This window comes from Callorhinchus milii, unplaced genomic scaffold (assembly GCF_018977255.1).
Source record: "Callorhinchus milii isolate IMCB2004 unplaced genomic scaffold, IMCB_Cmil_1.0 Scaffold2, whole genome shotgun sequence".
Taxonomy (NCBI): Eukaryota; Metazoa; Chordata; class Chondrichthyes; order Chimaeriformes; family Callorhinchidae; genus Callorhinchus; species Callorhinchus milii.
In genome coordinates, this window is record NW_024704743.1 from 97,232,375 (window position 1) to 97,253,423 (window position 21,049).

At 41.6% G+C, this 21,049-nt stretch overlaps 1 protein-coding gene across 1 annotated transcript in view; it reads right to left on the reverse strand.

Annotated features, from left to right (window-relative positions):
* Window positions 1-1,433: 1,433 nt before the first annotated feature.
* The window catches only part of cables1 (Cdk5 and Abl enzyme substrate 1), a 77,433-nt gene continuing 57,817 nt past the window's right edge, over window positions 1,434-21,049 (reverse strand). The window contains exons 7-10 of the mRNA XM_007888370.2: window positions 17,672-17,775; window positions 6,459-6,565; window positions 3,620-3,827; window positions 1,434-1,679 (exon numbers count right to left, since the gene is read on the reverse strand). Of these exons, the coding sequence (XP_007886561.2) occupies window positions 1,539-1,679; window positions 3,620-3,827; window positions 6,459-6,565; window positions 17,672-17,775 (560 nt within the window). The 3' untranslated portion in view covers window positions 1,434-1,538. The remainder of the gene's footprint in view (window positions 1,680-3,619; window positions 3,828-6,458; window positions 6,566-17,671; window positions 17,776-21,049) is intronic.

Consider the following 21,049-nt stretch of genomic DNA (forward strand, 5'->3'; position numbering starts at 1 on the left):
TCGATGAGTGTTGGTGGGCTATTCAACTGAGGGTGGCTTCACAGTCAAGTCTAATCACCCCCCATATGAGCCTACAGCTGGGGGCCAGCAGGAGAGTGGGAAACTTCACCCCTTTCTCAACCAGGAATCAGAGACCAATTGCAGCTCCTCAACCAATCGCTGTCCTGGGTGAGATCAGTTAATTCAGCACAAACACAGTCCCCAGATGATAGGAGACACAATTCATTTTTACTTCACCCAAATAAAACATTTTAAAATGATTGTTGCAAATGCATACTTTTAAAAATAAAGTCCGAGAGGGTTGAAATATTTTGTTTTACTCAATAAATCAAGTTTTGAACATACAGTGTAAAATATACAGCTTATGATATTTAACACTAAAGGTTTTGGAAACACTGCTTGATTGTAAGAAAGTGTCATTAACATTTGAATACTCTTTTTAAGTACAAATTTGAATCACCATGAATGAAATCAGGTTACCAACATCCTTACATTCAGCAATTCTATTTGGTAAGTCTGTACTTTGTTAAACCAGCAATGTATTTTACAGAACAATCCTTATCTCATCTTTCAATCACCAGTAAAAGAAAATGATGATACATACTGGCCTAATTTTGTGCTTATATATTCTGATAAATATGGCTTGTTTTCACTAACTAACAGTGCAATAGCTCTCATCATTCAAATATTTCACCAGTTAAACATTATCAAAATATAATCAAACATAAGAAAAAGTAATGTCACAAAAAGGAGGGCGGGGGGTGGGGAGGAATCCAATAATCATATCAATGGATCAACCGAAAGTAAGTTATTCTTTAAACACTAAAACCTCAACACAGCACTACCAACGTGCTTAGTATAAACTCTAACATAGAGTATGAGTTTGTCAAAGCTAAAGAGTGCAGTTTTACTCATCTCCATCGTAGAGTAGTGCTCCAAAACAAAGGGGCACTTGTAAAGTTGTAACATGGACTGAAAGAAAAAATATGTACAATATATAAAAAGTAATGCATTTTCTCTCACTCCAGTTGTGATTTGTAATACTGAAAAAAGTCTTCAGTGTTCAGCATAGAAATCAATTCTTTTAGAAATTAATGTTTGGTATTTAGTTTACATAATGCAGGGCAGACGGGATTACTTAATAAATATGATCCCATAGAAATGTTCCATCAAAACTCTCTTGCTAAGTATTCAAGCCTAACCTTTGTTCAGTATCAAGGGTTGATGTCAAATAAACAGACATCATACTCAGAAATAGAGACTGATAAACATCAGCGCTACATCTTCAGGCCACAAAAGTGCACTTCCAACAGGAGAGATATAAAAATAGATGCATTCATTCATTCATTCAATCATTCAATCATTCATTCATTTTATGCAGTGACATTTCCAGCACATGTTCCTAGCAGAGAAAGCTCTTCCAGTCTTTAAAATTCTTAGTGTTCCATTTACTTCCAGCAGCACACAGAGCTCTTTGGGGGCAGAGGAGAAACATGATGATGAATAAAGCATTGGCCTGGCCTGATATATGGCCTGGGCTAGGAATGCTGCATAAGTCTTCTGTAGTGTGGGAGCACCTCATGTTCAGAAAGATGGAGAGCAAATTCCAAGGCCACCAACACTGGAAACTCAAATGCTATGAGTTCACGTCTGTTGAGTCTGAACTTTTCTTCCAGTTTCTTTAGGAATGAAAGATAATAACAAGCGTTACATGGACAATTTTTCACAATCCCATCAGTAATTGTAATAATTAATAATTAATCCAAGTTTTTGGTTTCTAAATTCTCATCTGAAGCGAATCTTGTTGTTTGGTTCTATGAGTTTCAGGACTTCACCCACATGGACATTCATCATATGTGAGTTTGGACATTAAAGACCAGTGAGCTACTCAAACATGACAACAAGCTTAGTCATATTGTTCCCCAGCATCCATACATAGCTGCTCTACCAGGAGCCCTGAATAAACACTGGGTGCAGGAACCTAGCTCACTTATTCAATCCTAAACACTGAAGCTAACTGCAGTGTTTTGCACAATTGTCCTGGCTGGGATCAGATAATGTAGCTCCCAAAATTTTACTGACAAGTGTAGTAACTATATTTGTAGGCAAATGCAGCAGTCAGTTTGCACACGGCAATGTCCACAAACAGCCATGAAGCAAATCACCAATTTTATCTGGGGGATTGTTGGCCAGGACACCTGGAGAAACCCCCTTCTCTTTTTGACTGTGACATGCAATCTTTAAAGCCCACCTGAACAGGGCAGACTGAAGCTCAGATTAATATCACATCTAAAGGATGATAATAATCTTTATACTCTTTGCATTTGATAAAGCGCCTTATCACATCTTCGAGACATCTCAAAGCACTTCACAGAAACTACTGTACAGTGAATTGGCTGTATATTTTGTGGGTGAAACCCGCAGCCACTTGCGCACAGCAATGTCCCACAAACAGTCATGGCTTGAGTGACCAATTTATTATTATTTATTTATTTATTTTTGAAGAGATTACTTACCCCCGGAAAAACGATCCACCAATCGACTTACAATCGGGTTCTTATGTACTGCTAGGTAAACAGGCGTGTGGAGTAAGGAAACTTGCTTAATATTTCACCCTGCCCACAAATCAAACCCAGGTTCTCTTGCTTGCTAGGCGCGTGTTCTAATCACTAAGATACAGGATTAAGTTGAAGGATAGCATTTGTAAGAATGCAAGAATGAGAATGACTATAAGACTATGACTACGAGCTCAAAGTCTTGATATGCAGCTAGAATCGACAACCTTCTGACTCAGATATGAAAATACTACCAATTGAACCAGGCTGCCAACTAAACAACTACCAAATGTGTAAGTGTGTTGTTTTTTCAGATGATACAAACACCATAATTGCAGTACTCAGAAATCCCATTTTTACAAAATGTACTTTGTTGCATATCTGCATGTCTGTCAGTTGTCAGTAACGGGGTAAGTGGAAGTCACGATCACTCCCAGCATTTTACTTTTGAGTTGTTTCCCGGACAAGAATTTTTATGAATCTATGAATAGCAATGAGGAGCTGGAACCCTCCCTCCAGTCCAGCAGATCAATTATAGCACCTCAGGACAGAAATTCCACCTGGGTTAGGATTTGCTCCATTTTGTTACTCTCATCTATTTATGTCGTGTTTCAGAGCATCCAAAAATTTGACAATTTGTTCTTAAAAGAACTTACAGAAAACCAGCTCCATAATGAGGTAGCCAAAAATGAAGATTGCCTTTAAGAACTCGCCAAATTCTGTATTTTCTGAATTGCTATATAGAGTGAATCTAATCTTAGTTGGAGCTTCTACCCCATGATTGCTGCTTCCCCAGTGGTCTATAAGAACAAACCTTGCATATGATAAAATGCCTTTTCGCGTCATTGAGACGTCTCAGTTTCACAGGATATAATAATAATCCTTACATTTGATACAGTGCCTTATTACGTCGTTGAGACATCACAAAGCGCTTCATAGGATATACTATAAAGTGGATTGACTGTATATTTTGTGGGCGAAATATGTTTTACACAGCTCAGTGGATTTACCACCTAGAACACTAGGAATGCAGTGAGCATGTCTGCTTTTCTCAATGTACTTACGTCAATCAGATGCTTGACTTCATGTTTTCGGAGGTCACTGCCTATTTTGGCTGCCAATAAAACACAAGCACCAGCACACAGTTTGCGGTTCTGCTTATCGAGCTTCCCTTTGAGGGCCAGCTTTTCGAAGTAGACAAAGGACATGGCGACAGTGGGCTCTTCCAGGCCACACTCCTCCTGAGCCAGCTTCCGCATCTCACGTTTCAGGCTGTGGGAACAATCCCAAAACACCCTCAACAACTTGAAAACAAATGACCGGAAGGAGAGAGCTTCCCGCCTGATGGTTTTGTCACATGATGGTGATCCCAAGACCCACTTTGTTCCTGAATTAAACGGTGATGTCACCTCCACTTTGGTTTTGATGGTTGTTTTATAACTCAACAAGAACTTACATTTTTACAGCCTCTTTGATGGGAAAGAAACCCAAAGCCCTTGAACCATCGCAAAGAATATCACATTGAAATTAAGTGAATACTGTTTGCCCCCAAAACACAGTCATTGCACTTTACAGTAATAATAATAATCCTTGCATTTGGTACAGTGCCTTTCACATCAGGAAGACATCACAAAGCACTTCACAGGATATACTGTCAAGTGCAGTGATTGTGGCAGCCATGTTGTGCCCAGCAGTCTCCCACGAACCAATTTTATTTGGTGAATTGTTGGCCAGGATACCGGGAGAAACTCACTTTCTCAGTATATCCCGTGAAGCACTTTGGGACGTCCTCTCAACGTGAAAGGCATTATACCAAATGTAAGGGTTACTATTGTAGAGACAAATAGGGCAGCTAAACTACAACCAGCAACGTCCTACAACAACTTACATTTATATAACGCCTTTACATTGGGAGGACATCTTGAAGCATTGTATAGCTGATTGGAAGCCCAAGCTCCCAATGATTGGAATACCCAACTGATTAGAATTGGGGTGGAGGGGTGATTGGATAAGTAGAGGAATGTAAGACAAGATAACTGGAAGAAAAACACTTTGAAAAAGAAGTGGAATTTCTTCACAAGCACCTCAATTGCAAGGTAGACAGGACGTAAATTGATGACTCAATCGTAAAAGGAATAATGAACTGGAAGTAAATAAATAATAAACACATATAGTATTCTATCTCATTCGCTCTAAACCCATACCAGCATAACAGCAAGTTTTTAGACCACAGCCTTTCCCATAACTTTTTGTATTATGCTGGTCCAGCACTGAATGTATTAAGAATTTCCTAGTGTCTGCTACATTTCAACAACAAAAGTGTTAAACTGTGAGTTGCAAACATTACAAATTAGATCTGCAGATCTTTCCACCTTTGTATTCTTTCCAGCATAAAATTAAACAGCAAAATTAAATGTGCATTGTTCGTTTCTCTAGCTGCGTTGCTGTTGCAGATTTAACACAGCTCTCTATGTTATTGTTATCCCAAACCAACACTCCTCCCCACCTCCTGCACTCAGGTAGCAGGGTTCCTGTCCACCTTTTTGAACCTGACTGACAGCTGTGCTGTCTGATCCTGTCAGCTGTCAGGGCAGTTAGTAAGATGTGTGGAACAGCCTCTGGGCAGTTTCCAATGGCAAAGCCTGGTCACCAGATATAAACACTCAGCTACAGCTCTGCACTTATGTAGCAATCGAGGAGGGCAGGCCTGGTGTTAACAAAGACCTGGGCAGTCATGTTCTGGATAAATTCAAACATGTCAACAATTCCCACCCCGACTTTGTGTCCATCAAGCACCAAATGGTCGTCAAACAGAGAAGCAGGTTTGGCCTCAGGCTCCTGAACTCTTACTCCCCTCCCACAACCCAGCTCAGGTGGCCAGACAGTTGTGGAATGCGCTTTGAGACTTCCAACATGAAAAGCATTGTATAAATGTAAATTGTTTTGTATTGTATAATAAAGGGATGGGAGAAGAATTCCAAGCTGGATGTTCTGTAAACAAAAAGAACGATTATAAAATACACAGCTCTCCGGGTAACTTGCTTATATTTTACCACCTGGATTAATTCCCATTGACACCCCTTTTGGGAAAGCCGGCTCCCGCCCATCAGCACAGGACGAAAAGTCACCTGCTGAATGTGCTTCAGTCCCAGAGCACCAGCAAAGTCAGACATCGGTGCTCAGCAGGCTCTCATCTCTTTGGCATGTTTAGAATGTGCTATTACTAAAATGGCTGATTTTAGTAGGTCATAGGGTCCTTCAACATTTGGGGACATAACTTAAGAGCAGGGAAACAAAACAAATAAAAAGAGAAGAGAATGAGGCTCCATCAGAAATCCGAACACATTGCTCCCCTCACTTCTAGTGTGTAACACTGTGAGATTGACTGAAACAAACAAGTTTGTTGAGAATGAACTGGCCACAAATTAGCTTTCGGAATGAGAGAATTGTAAATGTTTATTGTGACAATGAGGATGTCTTTTTCGGCACAGTGTCTTGGGGAATGAAGCTGATTTAATCAAATTTAATAACACTGGGTATTGAAGGATATTAAACCATATTGAAGCAGAGAGCACTAATGCATTTAAGAGGAAACTTGATATACATGTGAGTGAGAAGGGAATAGAGGATTATGAGAGGAGGCTAGGGAGGGGAAACAGAGGGCAGACTATTCTGTTGTATAATTTAAGAATGCACAGAATTGTGGAAAATTCTTAGCCTTCGTTTTAATTAGGAAGTTGGCCTACATTCGCACTGTTGATGGCTTTTAAAAACTGCTGACTTCTCAGGTGGACTGAGAGTGTCTAAAATGGACGCTTCTTACCCCATCCCAAATAGAGCTAATTTTACCTCATACTTTACAATATCAGAGAACAGATTGCTCTGTCCCAACCTCCTGCTTACCTCCGGATTTTACTGAGCGTCAATTTGATATAAGGAAACTTTTCCTTGAAGGTTTCATTCATGTTCTTTTTGAGATCGGATGGCTTGACATATTCAATTACTGTTGTCTAAAGAAAAGGAAACATTGCTTTTAGTATTGTCCACAAACAGCATTCTCTGACGATTCTAAAATATCCACCTGATATCAATGTCAAAAATGGGGGGAACTGGAACCAAAGAGTAAGCAGTTAACTGTAAAGAAAGCTAGTGAAGTAAATCAAAGGTATTTCAGAACAAACATAAAAAGTATAATTTTTATAAGGGCAAATTGACCCCCAAGTTACCACACCAAGTGCATTGCCATGTCAGTCATGTACCGGCCAAAGTACAAAACACTCTATATCAGAATTTAGCAAACACTAAGAACACTACTATAAATTGCCTTTTACGTTACTACAGTTCTGGGATTTCCAGAAATTTTTGATATGAATGTTCCTTTTATGATATGAAATAAAAAGCTCTGTTTAGAGCTTTTAGAGCTTTAGTTTAAATCAAATCCTTCTCTGCGATGACAGAAACTGCGAGGAAATTCTAAAATATAATCTACAGAAATACTAATAAATGCTTAGGAAAAGAGTTAGGAACAGGAGGAAGCCATTCAGCCCATTGAGCCAGTTCAACCAGAGGTGTCGTCCTTTGGATGAGTTCCATTCTGCCTATTCAAGTGGACATTAAAGATCCCATGGCACTTTTCGAAAAAGCGAAGGGAGTTTCTCCCGGTGTGTTGACCAAAAACCGCCCCCTCTCCCCCAATAAAAATTGGACACTTACTCCATGCTTGTTTGCTGTGTGCAATTGGCTGCTGCGTTTTGCTCACAAAATACACAGTCAATCCACTTTACAGTATATGCTGTGGAACATTTCGAGACGTCTCAATGACAGGATCAGGTGCTACATCGAATGCAAGACTTATTATTATTATTGTTATTTATCTAATTTGGGCAGATCGTTTAGCCTGATCCTTCTGCCATATCCCGTAATACTCCTATTCCCCGGTTATTCGCCCACAAATATACAGTCAATTCACTTTACAGTCTATTCTGTGAAGCGCTTTGAGACGTCGAGAAGACGTGAAAAGCGCTATATCAAATGCAATTATGATTAGTATTATTTTATATCTGTATATCTCTTTTAAACATTTTTGTTGATTCTGCTTCTACAAGCTTTCTCGGACAGAGTATTCCACATTGTCACAACCTCTGTGTTAAGAAACACCTCCTGACCTCAGTTTAGTCCACACAACTGTCTTAATTCTGAGATACTTCCATCTCAAGAGCAGTGTATAAAACACCATCTGGAGTCCTGTAGCTCAGTGGTTAGAGCACTCGCTTCGCAAGTGAGAGATCTGGGTTTGATTCCCGACAGGGCAAAATGTGTGGCAAGTTTCCTTACTCCACACTCCTGTTTACCTAGCAGTAAGTGGGAACCGGTTGTTAATCGAATAGCGGGTCTCTTTTTCGGGGATAACTATCCCTCAAGAAAAAAAACAATAATAATTTGGTCACTCAATCCACGACTGTTTGTGAGACACTGCTGTGCGCAACTGGCTGCCGCGTTTTGCCCACAAATATAGTCAATTCACTTTACAGTATATTCTGTGAAGCGCTTTAAGACATCTAGAAGATTTGAAAAGCGCAATATCAAATGCAAGGATTATTATTATTATTATCTTCTCATGACATAATTTGGTTCAAGATGAAAAGATAATTGTTTATAATGCTGTTTCTGATCTACAGCTGCAAATAAAACTAAATTAATGAGTTCATTCTGCAATGTGTTCATTCACCAAAGCAACAGGACAAACTGCTGGGAAAGAACCTATGAATACTGAGGAATAACTGAGACAGATAGATCCCAGGACACAGGCAATTGCAAACTCATCAATTTCTGTTCAATAGTGGAAAGAAGGCGGTTAGAGTAGTATATGTTTAGTGGACTTGAATTGGTCTTGTAAATCTGTGGTAATAAAAATAATCTGTGCATTTGCTGTAATACCATGAATTGCAACGTGCTTCAAATGTTTTCCGTAAAGTGTAATAGCTTTGTATTTTGTAGGCAAATGCAGCAGCTAATTTGTTTATTTGTGTGCGTGTGACTGCATGCATTTGGGTGAGTTTGAGTCCGTAACTCTGTCTGTTCAGCGCCTTGGGATGTTCTCCCGACGTGAAAGGCGCTATACAAATGTAATGTTGTTGTTGTTGCTTACTTCTGTGAAGCAAGGTTCATGATTTCACTTGGGTGAATCTCAGGCAGGTTATTGGTGGGAGGCAGCCAGCAGAAGTAAGTTGCTTGCCAGCGCACGATTGAAGTTTGTGATTTGGGCAACAATTTTCCACTAGATATGCAGCAGAAACCCATTGAGGATGAAGCCTGGTCCTGACACCATCTGCAGGTAGTGGCTCCTAGAAGCCTGAATAGACCATTGTTTAACATGATCAAAGAGCTGTTTGCACATCCAGCTCTTTGTCAATATTAAAATACTGTTACGTTTGCGTACAAAATATAATCAAATGTTGGGCAAGTTTCCTTACTCCACACACCTCTGTTTACCTAGCAGTAAGTAGGAACTCAGCTGTTAGTCGATTGGCGGATCACTTTCTGGGGATAATAATCCCTTAAAAAAAAATTTGGTCACTCAACCTACGACGGTTTGTGGGACACTGCTGTGCACAATTTGCTGCTGCAGTTCGCCCACAAAATATAGTCAATTCACTTTACAGTATATTCTGTGAAGCACTTTGAGATGTCTCAACAACATGATAAAGCGCTATATCAGATGCAAGGATTATTATTATAGCCACTACACTTCACAGCAAATCCTGTGAAACTATGAGATACCCTCTCGATGTAAAAGATGCTACAATAAATCCCCAATTTACCAGATTGCTGGTATCCGGAATTCAAACCTAACCGGAAATGGCCAACAGCCTAAATTTTTTTAAAAATTTCAGCCCGTGGGTACATGCAGAATACCCAGTTTGCCATCTTTTAAACTTTGAATCAGAGAGATGTAGAGCCTAAGTATAAATAAAATCTTCCTGCTCCACAGGACTAAGTGTGCGGAATGCTCACAGTACTGTAGACACAGCTTGTAATATAAATCTGAAGAGCCAAGGATGTCTGGTGACCTTGCAATCTATGCTGGCTGCACTAAGCACCACTTGGACATTCCTCTCAGAACCTGCTCCAATACACTGTCTTTCTGCAGCTATTTTATTCTAAGCTGGCAGGAAGTAATTCAGTGAGAAACAGCCAAGAAAAAAACAGGAAGGACCAGCAATCAAAGCTGAACCTCTTCAGCGCCAAGTCTCAGTGACCATCTCAGCCATCAGTACAACTAACACTCTGATAAGGAACCTTGTCAAGTACAAACAAGGCATAAAATAGATCAACACTAAATTCATTGTTTGTTTTAGTTCAGAATAAAGAATGTTCAAATCTTCACACTGAACCCAACAGTGCTCTGACTCTAAATAGATGAACGTTGAACCTTAATCATCGTGGTCCTATAGAGAAGGACAAGTGGAGAGGTGTTGGAGCCATAAATAGGACAAGATGACCAACTCTCAATATTAGTGCAAAAGATCAAATATCTTTACACTCAACACTCTGTCCTATTGAATAATCCACACACTCTCAGGAACAGGCTGTCAGGTGAACTATTTGTTGTGATTTCTCTGAAATGATGGTTTTGTTACGAGTGGTGAGATATATTGTCCTGACTGAAGAGTTCCTACTTCAGGTTAGCATCACTTCCTGCTCTAGAGACACGTGTTCTAACTGGGTATTTAGAAGTCAATTGGTGCAAGAAGATTTTTTTTAATAAAGTATTTTGATTCTTCCCTGTTACTCTTTCTTCTTCATTCTCACTCTTCCCTGTCCTGAAAATGGTGACTTTTGCTGAAATACTACTCCAGGGACCTGTATCCTGCCCTAGAGGCTATTCTTCAATTGAATGGCAAGTTGTCCACTCATCACAAGCCAAGCCTGAGCCTGTCCTTACAAACCCCAGCAATACCCCAGTGCACACTCTGAGATCCCCAAGATAGATTGCAAGGCCACCAGACATCCTTGGTCTTTACACTTATATTAAGCTGCACCTGTCGTCCACACACACGTAACAGTCAAGCCACGTCTATAGTCCACACACACAAACCTACATTTATGTTAATGTATATATGTACTTTTACGTGAACAGATCAAGAGCAGGAAACCAAGATCTGATAATGTTTTTCATCCATCAATTTCTTGATACATGTGGAAACCCATTGCCATGCTTAAAAGTATCCAGAACAAAGTACTGGAGTTCATATGCATAGCAGTTTCTGTTTGTCCTTATGGACGGGCACAAGGAGCCACTGGGAAAAGAGCCATTTACCTCAGTGTTATGCACTCTGGCTCATTCTCAGCAAAAATCAGCTTCAATATGAATGAGATTATCTCCATGTACACAGCAATTCCGTGTGAAATGTTTTGAGACGTTTTGATGCTATCAGCATTATATCAAAGACAAGGATTTTTGGTACAAATCCTTATGCAGTTTAGTAAATCTGCCAGTATCAATAGTGTGCCCATCAATCCCTTTTGAGATTCACCTGTGCATGGCTAGTTCAACAACAACAACAAAATTACATTTATAGAGAGCCTTTCTCGTCGGGAGGACGTCCCAAAACGCTGAACAGTCAGATGTCGGGGCCCGAGCATAGGGGAGGGGTGGTGTAGGGGTGAGGGAAGGCGGAGGAGTGGGAGGTTCAAGGCTGCTTTAAACATCCCAGTCCACAGCCCATGTAAGGTCTGTCTCAAGACCTACCTCTTTGACCGCGCCTTCGATCACCTTTCTCCTCTCCACTCCCTTCAGCTCCTAGCCCAGCTCAGGTGCCAAGATAGGACTGTCAAGCACCCTGGCATGTCGTCCCGACATGAAAGGCAGTATACAAATGTAAATTGAAATGTATTGTAACTTGCACCCTGGAGCTCAATGTTAAGCTTGCCTCAATGAGCTTACCTTTCTGTCGTGCTACGCACAGATTTCATTTGTTTCACAATGACCGCATTGTGACAATAGAGATATGAAATTAGGTTCACACGTTCAACACTCCCCTGGTGAGACGCCAAGCCAACACATTCCCGACAATGGAAGCTGCCAATTTCTCAGACATGTCTCCTGCACTGTACGGCAGCCAACACATACAGTGGAAGAAGGGCAAAGATCTACAGGTTTCCAGGGAAACCGTTAATGTAATCAGGTTTGTATTGTGAGCCCAAACCACTGGGGCTCCTAGAAAACAACACTGTCCAGGCGCTAGACTAATTATTTCCTTTTTTTAAAATGGTCCTTGAGAGAAGTCAAGCAATGTGAGAACAACAATTTTACATTTTTAGATCGCCTTTCACATCTCAAAACACTTCACAGAGCCGGCCTGGAGCCTGAGCTGGGGGATGGGGAGTGCTAAGGAAGGAGGAGGGAAGCGGTTACCAAATTTGAGGGTGAAAAGAAAAGGGACACACAAATATTAGCCACATACTGCAGAACGGTGGGTGTTGTTGGCTCAGGCTTTGAAGGATCTATCTGCTTCTGCTGTTTGTAAGTGCATTTTGTAGCAAAATGTAACACTACATATCAGGGCCACAGAGAAACCAGAGGAGGGAGTGAGTCATCTCAGTCACTTGCTGGTTACCCAGCGCCAGGGTTGAGATTGGGAGCATGATACAACATGCCTTGCCTCTTAGCTGAAGAATTATCTATGAGCCTAGAGGGACCTAAAAAGAGAGAAGCTGAGGAAGGGCTCGATCATAGGCTGAGGGAGAATTGAAAATACATCTCAGCAAAAAGATGCCAGCCTTCTTGGTGGAGCAGTATAGAGTGAGTTCCCTTCAGTCAAGCCTCTAACTAAATTGAGAGATTCTATCCGATCTGGTACAGGGTAGAAAAGTAGAAGATATTCCATTCCTATCAAAATAATCCCTCTCTGTGCTGCATAAACCCGATGTAAAGCTGTGCTGGGTCAATGCACAAGTTAACTGCGCTGGGGCTCACCAGACTGAATGGAGTGCCTCAGAGGACTATTCTCTAATGCCATTGCCATGTATTCCTGGTGACTGATGTAATCAGTAACTATTCGATACAGCTTCCCTTCAGTTTCACTCACACAAGCCCACAGACCTCAGAGAGAAAGAGAGAAACATACACACACCAACAGATCCATATTATGGAGATGGTCTCATCTGCTTCACACACACAATCTGTATCGCAATCACATACACATATGCTTCAGCCAGAAATGCAGAGGTCAGAAGCTTCTCTTTCTCTTTCACACACATTCAAGCTTCTCTATTGCATTTCTGATGAGATGGAGTTACATTGCTCTATTGGCTAGAATTGGGAGAGTTACTACACAATAGAAGCAACAATCAGAAATGTATATCATCCATATACAGACAACCAAAACACCCTGACTGATCTCTCAGATACACAGATGCATTAAGTCATTAAAGTGGCTATTGTTCATGTGAGTAACGACAGGCCACTCGAATGTAGAGGTTATTAACCCAGTCTGACCTTTGATCTATCTCCACCTGGTTGGGAGTAGTTGCTGTCGCAGGACAAGGAGGAGGAATCCTGGCTGGTTCCCCCTCACTAATCCTGGTAAGATCAGATCCAATTTAACCTCTTCAGGCAACCCATTCAGGATAATATTTCCCCTACGTTGCCCCATTCTCAAATTCAAATGAACTTCAAATTCCGTGGGGATTTACTTTCCCTCTGCAACATTCAACCACCAGCACCAACTATACTTGTAGAATGCAAGGATTATTGTAGAATCTCTAAACAATTCACAGTTCAATGCCTGTTCAATGTCAAGTGCTCCGAGTCGCTACCCTGTGTGAAGGGCGCTATATAAGTGCAAGTTGTTGATTTCGGCTGTAGTTGTATTGTGAAGTCTTGCCCACAAAGAATGGACTTGAGACTGCACAAGCTCCCTTCACACTCCTCCCAATGTCTTTGCCAACTGAGCCTGGGGAAGCCAAGTTTTAAATTCTAACAACTTGCACCAATTACAAACTAGTTAATTGGAAATGTGTTACATTAGGCTCATAAGTAACGTTGCTGTGGTAACCGAATATTTGCTGTATTCCCTTCTGATCATGGCAATGGTCTAGAGATGTGAAGGAAAGTATAAAAAATTGCCATTAATTCCACTAAAAATATTTTTTCCCCCTTTTGCAGAAGGATTGATAGTAAGTGAATGGGGTGAAAATATCATAATGATGAGAAAGATTGTATCTTTCACCCCGATTATCATTATCCCAAATGACTGGATTTGACCCATGCTCCAAATAACTCATAACCATCCACTTCCCTTCACTACCAAAGGGCTCTTTTAGCAATAAAGTTCAAAGTCAGCTTCATCTTTTTTTTAAACCTTGGAATAAGTTAAACTCTTTAATACATGACGCATTTGATTGCGTGCGACCAAACCCTGAGAAACATCATGTGTACCAACACACCTCAATGGCCAAATTTGCATGAAGTCGTGTAGCAACAGATTTGCTATTGACAGACTTATTGGCTTGTTCTAATGACTGATTTAGTGGATAATGTAACATGATGTGCAAAGGACAATTTGTTCCCCTGTTTATTGAGAAAGATCAGAGGAATAGATCAATATTTATAACAAATTCAGAAAACGCATTAAACAGCAAGCTTCACAAATAGTCTCAAAATTACACTTGGTCTTAGCCTGTAAGACTATTTTGGCTTAAAATGTTTATACAGAATTATGGACAATTCTTAAATTCAGCATTACTTTGGTAGCTAATTCTCTACAGTTTTTAAAACAAAACCTGCTTCCAAATTTTAACTGGATTTAAGAATTTTTCACAATTCTGCAAGATGTTACATGCATATAGGAGGGAGAACGCAATAGAGGGGTGTGACATGGGGATTAAGAGGAGTGGCAGCTCATAACATGGACATTGATTAATTTGTGCTTAAGCTCACTTCTGTGTTGTAACAATCTATGTAATTCTAAGAAAAAATGTATTTATATGCATCGGAATTTCAGGCCTATCGTGCCAACAAATTGTGTGAACGATTTTTTAAACTAACTTTCAGATTTTGTAATAGTTTTAATTCTGCAGCTTGTGCCCTTTCCCATCACCCCCACCCTCACCCGGTTCCACTGGCTCCCCATCCCTCAGAGGATAGAATTCAAAATCATCATCTTTGCCTTCAAAGCCCTCCACAGCCTTGCCCCTTCCCACGTCAGGGACCTTCTAACCTCTTCTCAACCTGTCCATTCCCTCCACTCAGTAGGCTCCGGCCTGCTTCACGTCTCCCACTCAGCCCGCCCAACCATCGGCGGTCAGGCCTTCAGCGTTTCTACCACCACCCTTTGGAACTCCATCCCACATTCCCTTCACCTCGCTCTCTCCCTTGCCTCCTTCAAGGCACGTCTCGAGACCCCCCTCTTCGACCGTGCCTTCGACCACCCTCCTACCCTCCCTTACCCCAACCACCCCCTCCCCCCCTTTAACATCCGTGGCTTTCTGGGGCCTTCTGTTCCTGTTCTTAGTATTCTCTGGGGGAAAAAAATAATTTGAGGCATCCAAATATGAAGTGCGGAATGAGTCATTTTAGCGCCTTGGGACGTCCTCCCGACATGAAAGGCGCTTCACAAATGTAATGTTGGGTTGTATTAGCCTGCCAATGGCATGCTGGAGATTTTGGTATTGATTTTCTCACAATCAAGACGTTATCGTCTTGGTGCACTTTATCCTGCACATCTTATCTCATGCTGTAATTAAAAGACACCCACACCCACAGGTGTTCTGTAAGATGCAAGCTGACAAGCAGAGGAAACTGAGCAAATATCAGCCCCAATCAGTCCAGCCACTTTATCCTCCGCCCAAAGACACAGACCAAAGCGGATGAGTCTGCCAGGATTATGCCTGTAACTACATCGCCAGCAGTTTCAGGACATTCCCATTAGAAAGAGAAAATCAAAATATTGTTTACTTTTAACAATGGGAATACAATAAGTTCCCACTGTGAGGATAAAACCTGATGTTGGTCACAATGAGAATTAGAGGAAAAGAGCTTTCTCTTTAGACAGACCGGCGGCGATTGTACTAGCAGGAAGGAAGAGTTAATGAAAAGGACGATTCATAGACATTTTGGGAGAGAGAGAGGGAGAAAGGGCTTTGGCAAAGGGCCAGAGACATAGCAGAGAATAACATATCGAGACAGACTTCATTACATTTCTGTCTCTGACACTCACATTTACAAACTGACTGGCCAGCCCCAACTGGCTCCATTCCAATGCAACAAAACATTAAATGCAAGCTTCCATTGTCAATCCTGCAGGTTTTCCACAGCAAGTATCAAGACAGCTTCGGTATTCCAATATAAAATGGATTAAATTGGACCACAGCGGTTTGCATTTGCACACAAGCACACACATCTGTGTCGCACAACGTTGTCAAGAGTCTTATCTTAGTAAGAGAGCCCAATATGCTCTATGTGTCACCGATATATCTCCACACAGCTGATTTTGGACTTTGATATAGTGAGGTGAAAATGTGGTATGTGATACTGATCACTACAGATAACTATCACATTGCTGAATAGGTAACATTGAGAGTGAACCTCTTTTCCACCCACCCCTACCTAGCTTTGGGCAAAACTGCCAAAACGCTATCTTGGCAGTTTTGCAGGATATTGCTGAGCGCAAAATAGCTGCCACATTTGCCTAGATCAATACACTTGACAGTAATTGCTTATGTAGCACTTTGAGATGTTCTGGTGTTATAGGCACTATAACAATTGCAGAAATTATTTTATTATTATCTTTTGTTCTGCTGCATGGAAAAGTAGTCAAACTGATATTAACTCGGTGATGTTGAAAGATATCTGGTTACTATCTCACAGATTTGTACCCAGAACAAAATTTGCATGCTTAAAAACATTGCAAGAATTATTTACTGCAGACAAATGAAACACTTATTTTCTTGCTCTTTCTAAATGTCAAATGACCATTGGAAAGTCGAGATGTAAAAAGATTAATCATTTAAGGACTAAAGCTGCAAGTTTCAGTCGCTGCATCATAAACCTAACAGCTCACAGTTGCCTCTGATGTGGAGGCAGAACAATTCTTGTGTTCATCCTTTATGGGTTCCCTTTGTAACTTTTGGCAGGTTCATAAAGCAAAAAGCGATCTCAGTACTTAGCTCATTACTCAGAGAGCTGAAGCTGCAGCCTCAGTATTGTCTCTCTGCATCGCTTAAAGAATGAAAACAACAACAAAAACACATTTATAGAGCGCCTTTCACAACGGGAGGACGTCCCAAAGCGCTGAACAGTCAGATGTCGGGGCCTGAGCATGGGGGAGCGGTGCTGTATGGGTGAGGGAAAGCAGAGAGGTGGGAGGGAGACCAAAGGTACGGTCGAAGAGAAGGGTCTTGAGACCGGCCTTGAAGGAGGCAAGGGAGGAACCGAGGAGAAGGGACCGTGGGATGGAGTTCCAGAGTGTGGAGGTAGAGAGGCTGAAAGCCCGCCCACCAATGGTAAGGCGGGTTGGGCGGGAGACATGGAACAGGCCGGAGCCTGATGAGCGGAGGGAGCGGGCAGGTTGGTAGGGAGTTAAACAGTTAAACAGTCAGTGCATTAAAAAGGCCCTTGTGCCTGATTTCTCCAATTGGCTGATTTTAATTGTATGGTATCCAATACAGTTCTTGTACGGCAGAGGGGTTTGGTGCTGTTAATAACAAAATATGATCACTTTAAATTCTAATAACAACAACTGAACCCGTTCAATAAATTTAACATGGTTGAAAAATCTACAAGACACAGTCTCAAGCTCAGAACCAGCAAGGCGAAGATTAAGTTCTTAACAAGATATTTTATACAGAGAATGGTTAATATGTTCAATAATAATCCTTGCATTTGATATTGAGCAAGGATTGAGGTTAAAAGAGGAATAGTTATCTATTTTGCAAAGAAAGCAATTGAGAGGTACAGTATAAGATTTTGTTTCACTTTACTTTTACCAACCAGATTGAAGACAGGGATCCCTTTCCAGGCCTGTACTTTCCTATATTCCTTTGTTTAGTAAATTCACAGGTATCAGCTTTACTAGATTGCTACCATACACCAGAGAGTACCAGCCACCTACCATGTAAGAAGGGAATATCAGAACCCTCTTGTGTTTTCCACAGGGCCACTGCGGGTCATCCAGTAGGTTGGGGTCATACTCCACAAACTCTCCCACTTCATTCCCTGCAATAAAATTCCAATATCTTATTATTTTGATAAAATGTTGATCCTTGTCCTCTCTCTCAGTAGACAGGCGTTAATGAAAGTAACTTACAAAATGTAACTATGAATTAAGAGTATTTGAATGATCTAATTTATAGTATTTTTAATGAGGATTCCTTAATACGGAAAAAGGGGACTCCTTCCGATAACTGGGAGTACATCACAGCAAACCACTAAAACACTCCTCCAACATGATTGACGTGTAGAGCAGAGTGTACTTCTAGCCAACGGGACCTCGACTGGGAATATTTACTAGGATAGAAGTTAGACCATAACATGTGTGAGCATGACACTGTAACTACAACAACAGTGCCATTTGTTTAAATTTTGAAGTAGTTGTTAATCAAATAATGTTGCCTTCATTCTTCAAATATGCACACAAGCATATATGTATTATATTATTTTTTTCTTCTTGAGGGATTATTATCAGGCGTGTGGAGTATGGAAACTTGCTCAAGGTTTCGCCCTGGCGGGAATGAAACCCAGGTCTCTCGCTTGTGAGGCGAGTGCCTCAGCAACAACAACAACAAGATTGCATTTATAGAGCACCTTTCATGTCGGGACAACGTCCCAAGGCGCTGGACAGTTGAGTCGGGACCCGTGCAGGAGGGAAATGGTCAGGGTGAGGGAAGGGAAGGGAGGGAGGAGGAGGGGAGGGAAGGGAGGGAGCGAGGAGGGGGTAGAGAATCGAGAGGGGAGCTGAAGGCTCGGTTGAAGAGAAGGCGAGTCCTGCAGCTCAATGGTAAGAGCACTCGCTTGTGAGGTGAGTCCTGCAGCTCAATGATTAGAGCACTCGCCTTGCAAGCGAGACACCTGGGTTCAATTCCAGGCAGGGCAAAACCTTGGGCAAGTTTCCTTACTCCACACGCCTAATAATAATCCCTCCAAAACAAAACAATAACAAATTGGTCAGTTCAAACCACGACTGTTTGTGGGACACTGCTGTGCACTATTGGCTGCTGCATTTCGCCCACAAATATACAGTCAATTCGCTTTACAGTATATTCTGTGAAGCACTTTGAGACGTCCAGAAGACATGAAAAGCGCTATAACAAATGCAAGGATTATTATTATTACTACTGAAGTATATTGACTCTTAGTAACTAATAGTATGAACTGTACAATAAAGCAACCTACTCATAAGTACAAATACTCTTAGGTACTAAGACTCAATACTTCAATAGTACTTCAATAGTATTAAATCTCATTACCTAGAGAAAAGCCATAATGCCAATACACAATGTTGCTTTGCATGCATGCTCGTTCCTCACCTCCCCAAGCTCTCCCTCAGACTCACCGAACCCATGTGCAACTTAGGCATCAGGTTTGATCCCTAGCTTTCCTACGTACCGCACATCCATTTCCTGACCAGGACTGCTTTTTACCGCCTCCGCCACATTGCCCGCCTCTATAATAATAATAATCCTTGCATTTGATATAGCGCTTTTTTCACATCGGGAGGACGTCCCAAAGCACTTCACAGAACACACTGTAAAGTGAATTGACTATATTTGTGGGCGAACGCGACAGCCAATTGCGCACAGCAATGTCCCACAAACAGTCGTAGATTGAAAATGACCAATTTATTATTGTTTTTGGAGGGATTATTATTAGGCGTGTGGAGTAAGGAAACTTGCCCAAGGTTTCGCCCTGACCTGCCTGGAATTGAACCCAGGTCTCTCGCTTGCAAAGCGAGTGCTCTAACCACTGAGCTACAGGACTCTGTCTGTACCTCACAACCAACACAGCTGAAACCCTTGTCCATGCCTTTTGTCACTTCCCAGCTGGATTATGCCCTCCTCACTGGTCCACCATACACAAAATCTAATTAATTCAAAACTCCGCCACCTGAATACCCCCCGCACAAGCTCCGTACCCCCATCACACCATTCCTTACCAGGCTCCCAATTCTTGAACAGATCTATTTCAAGATCCTCTCACTCGTTTTTAAATCCCTTCATGCCCTCGCACCTCCCTACCTATCCGACCTGTTTTCCCCTCCCTCCACCACCTGCTGCCTCTGCTCGGCCAGCTCCGGCCTCCTGTTTGTTCCTCGCTCCCTCCTCCACTATCGGTGGGCGTGCCTTCACCCACTACACCCCGAAACTCTGGAACTCACTCCCTCAATGCCTCCGCCTTGCCCCCTCCCTCCCCATCTTTAAATCCCACCTGTAGATCTTCCTTTTTGATCGTGCTTATGGTCACCTTGCCCCCTCCGTTTCCCCTTAGCTCTTCATCAGACTCTGCCACTGTTAAGTGCTCCGGGACGCAACCCCGTGTGAAGGGCACTATATAAATGCAAGTTGTTGTTGTTAAGTCAGCAGTTAGTGAGACATTGCTCAGGCACTATGACAACAGTGATGACTTTGATATATCAAGGAATATTCATCCTCCTTTATCACTTTACAAACTGCTACTTAAATCAGATTTAGAATTATGTATTACTTTTACACTTTATCAAGTAATGCACATTCATTTTGATAATATTTGCAGATCCTTCTTTACTTTAACTCAGATTACAAAATTAACATTTAATTTGTTTTTGCAATAGAACTTAAAATAAACAGAATCAGTACTTTGAGGGATAGAGGATGTTTCTAGTCTTTCCAAGTCATACTTGCCTTTAATCTTTTTATTCTAAAATTCTAGAAACCTACAGCTGAGTACTACAGTACACAATGGTTCGTTATGTGGGGAACTTTATTCAAATGCAGCTTTCTGGAAAGTCTGCTCCCAATGCAGTAAGTGGGGAATGCTCCAATTCTTAAAGTGTGTGCCGCACTTGCCAGGCTCTCTCTTACAGACACGGATTGTTTGCGGGCGTACAATTCAACAGATGCCAGGCGCCCTTTTGTACCTCAGCCTCGTAGACATTCTATGTGTGTGGGATTGACAGTGAATGCTGGCCGGCTATTTGATTGTAAGCGCATAACAATCAAACCAGTTCATGTGGTTATACCCACAAGCCCCAGATCCCCAGAGAGAGTAGGGTAAGAGAATGGGGAGTGGGGATCCACTGGATATCAATTAGCAATTAGGAGCAGAAAGCCTGGATGATTTCCCCATCTTTTAAGGTCAATTGGAACCCCCCACCCACCATCGATCACCCATTTGACATTGCCTTGGTGCTGTGCTGGGGGGGGTGGTGGTTTCCCCACACAGCTTCCGGAGGCGCTGTTTTGCTTTCTACTCTCATGTCTCAAAGAAATCCATTCAGAGAGAATGTCTAAAAAGG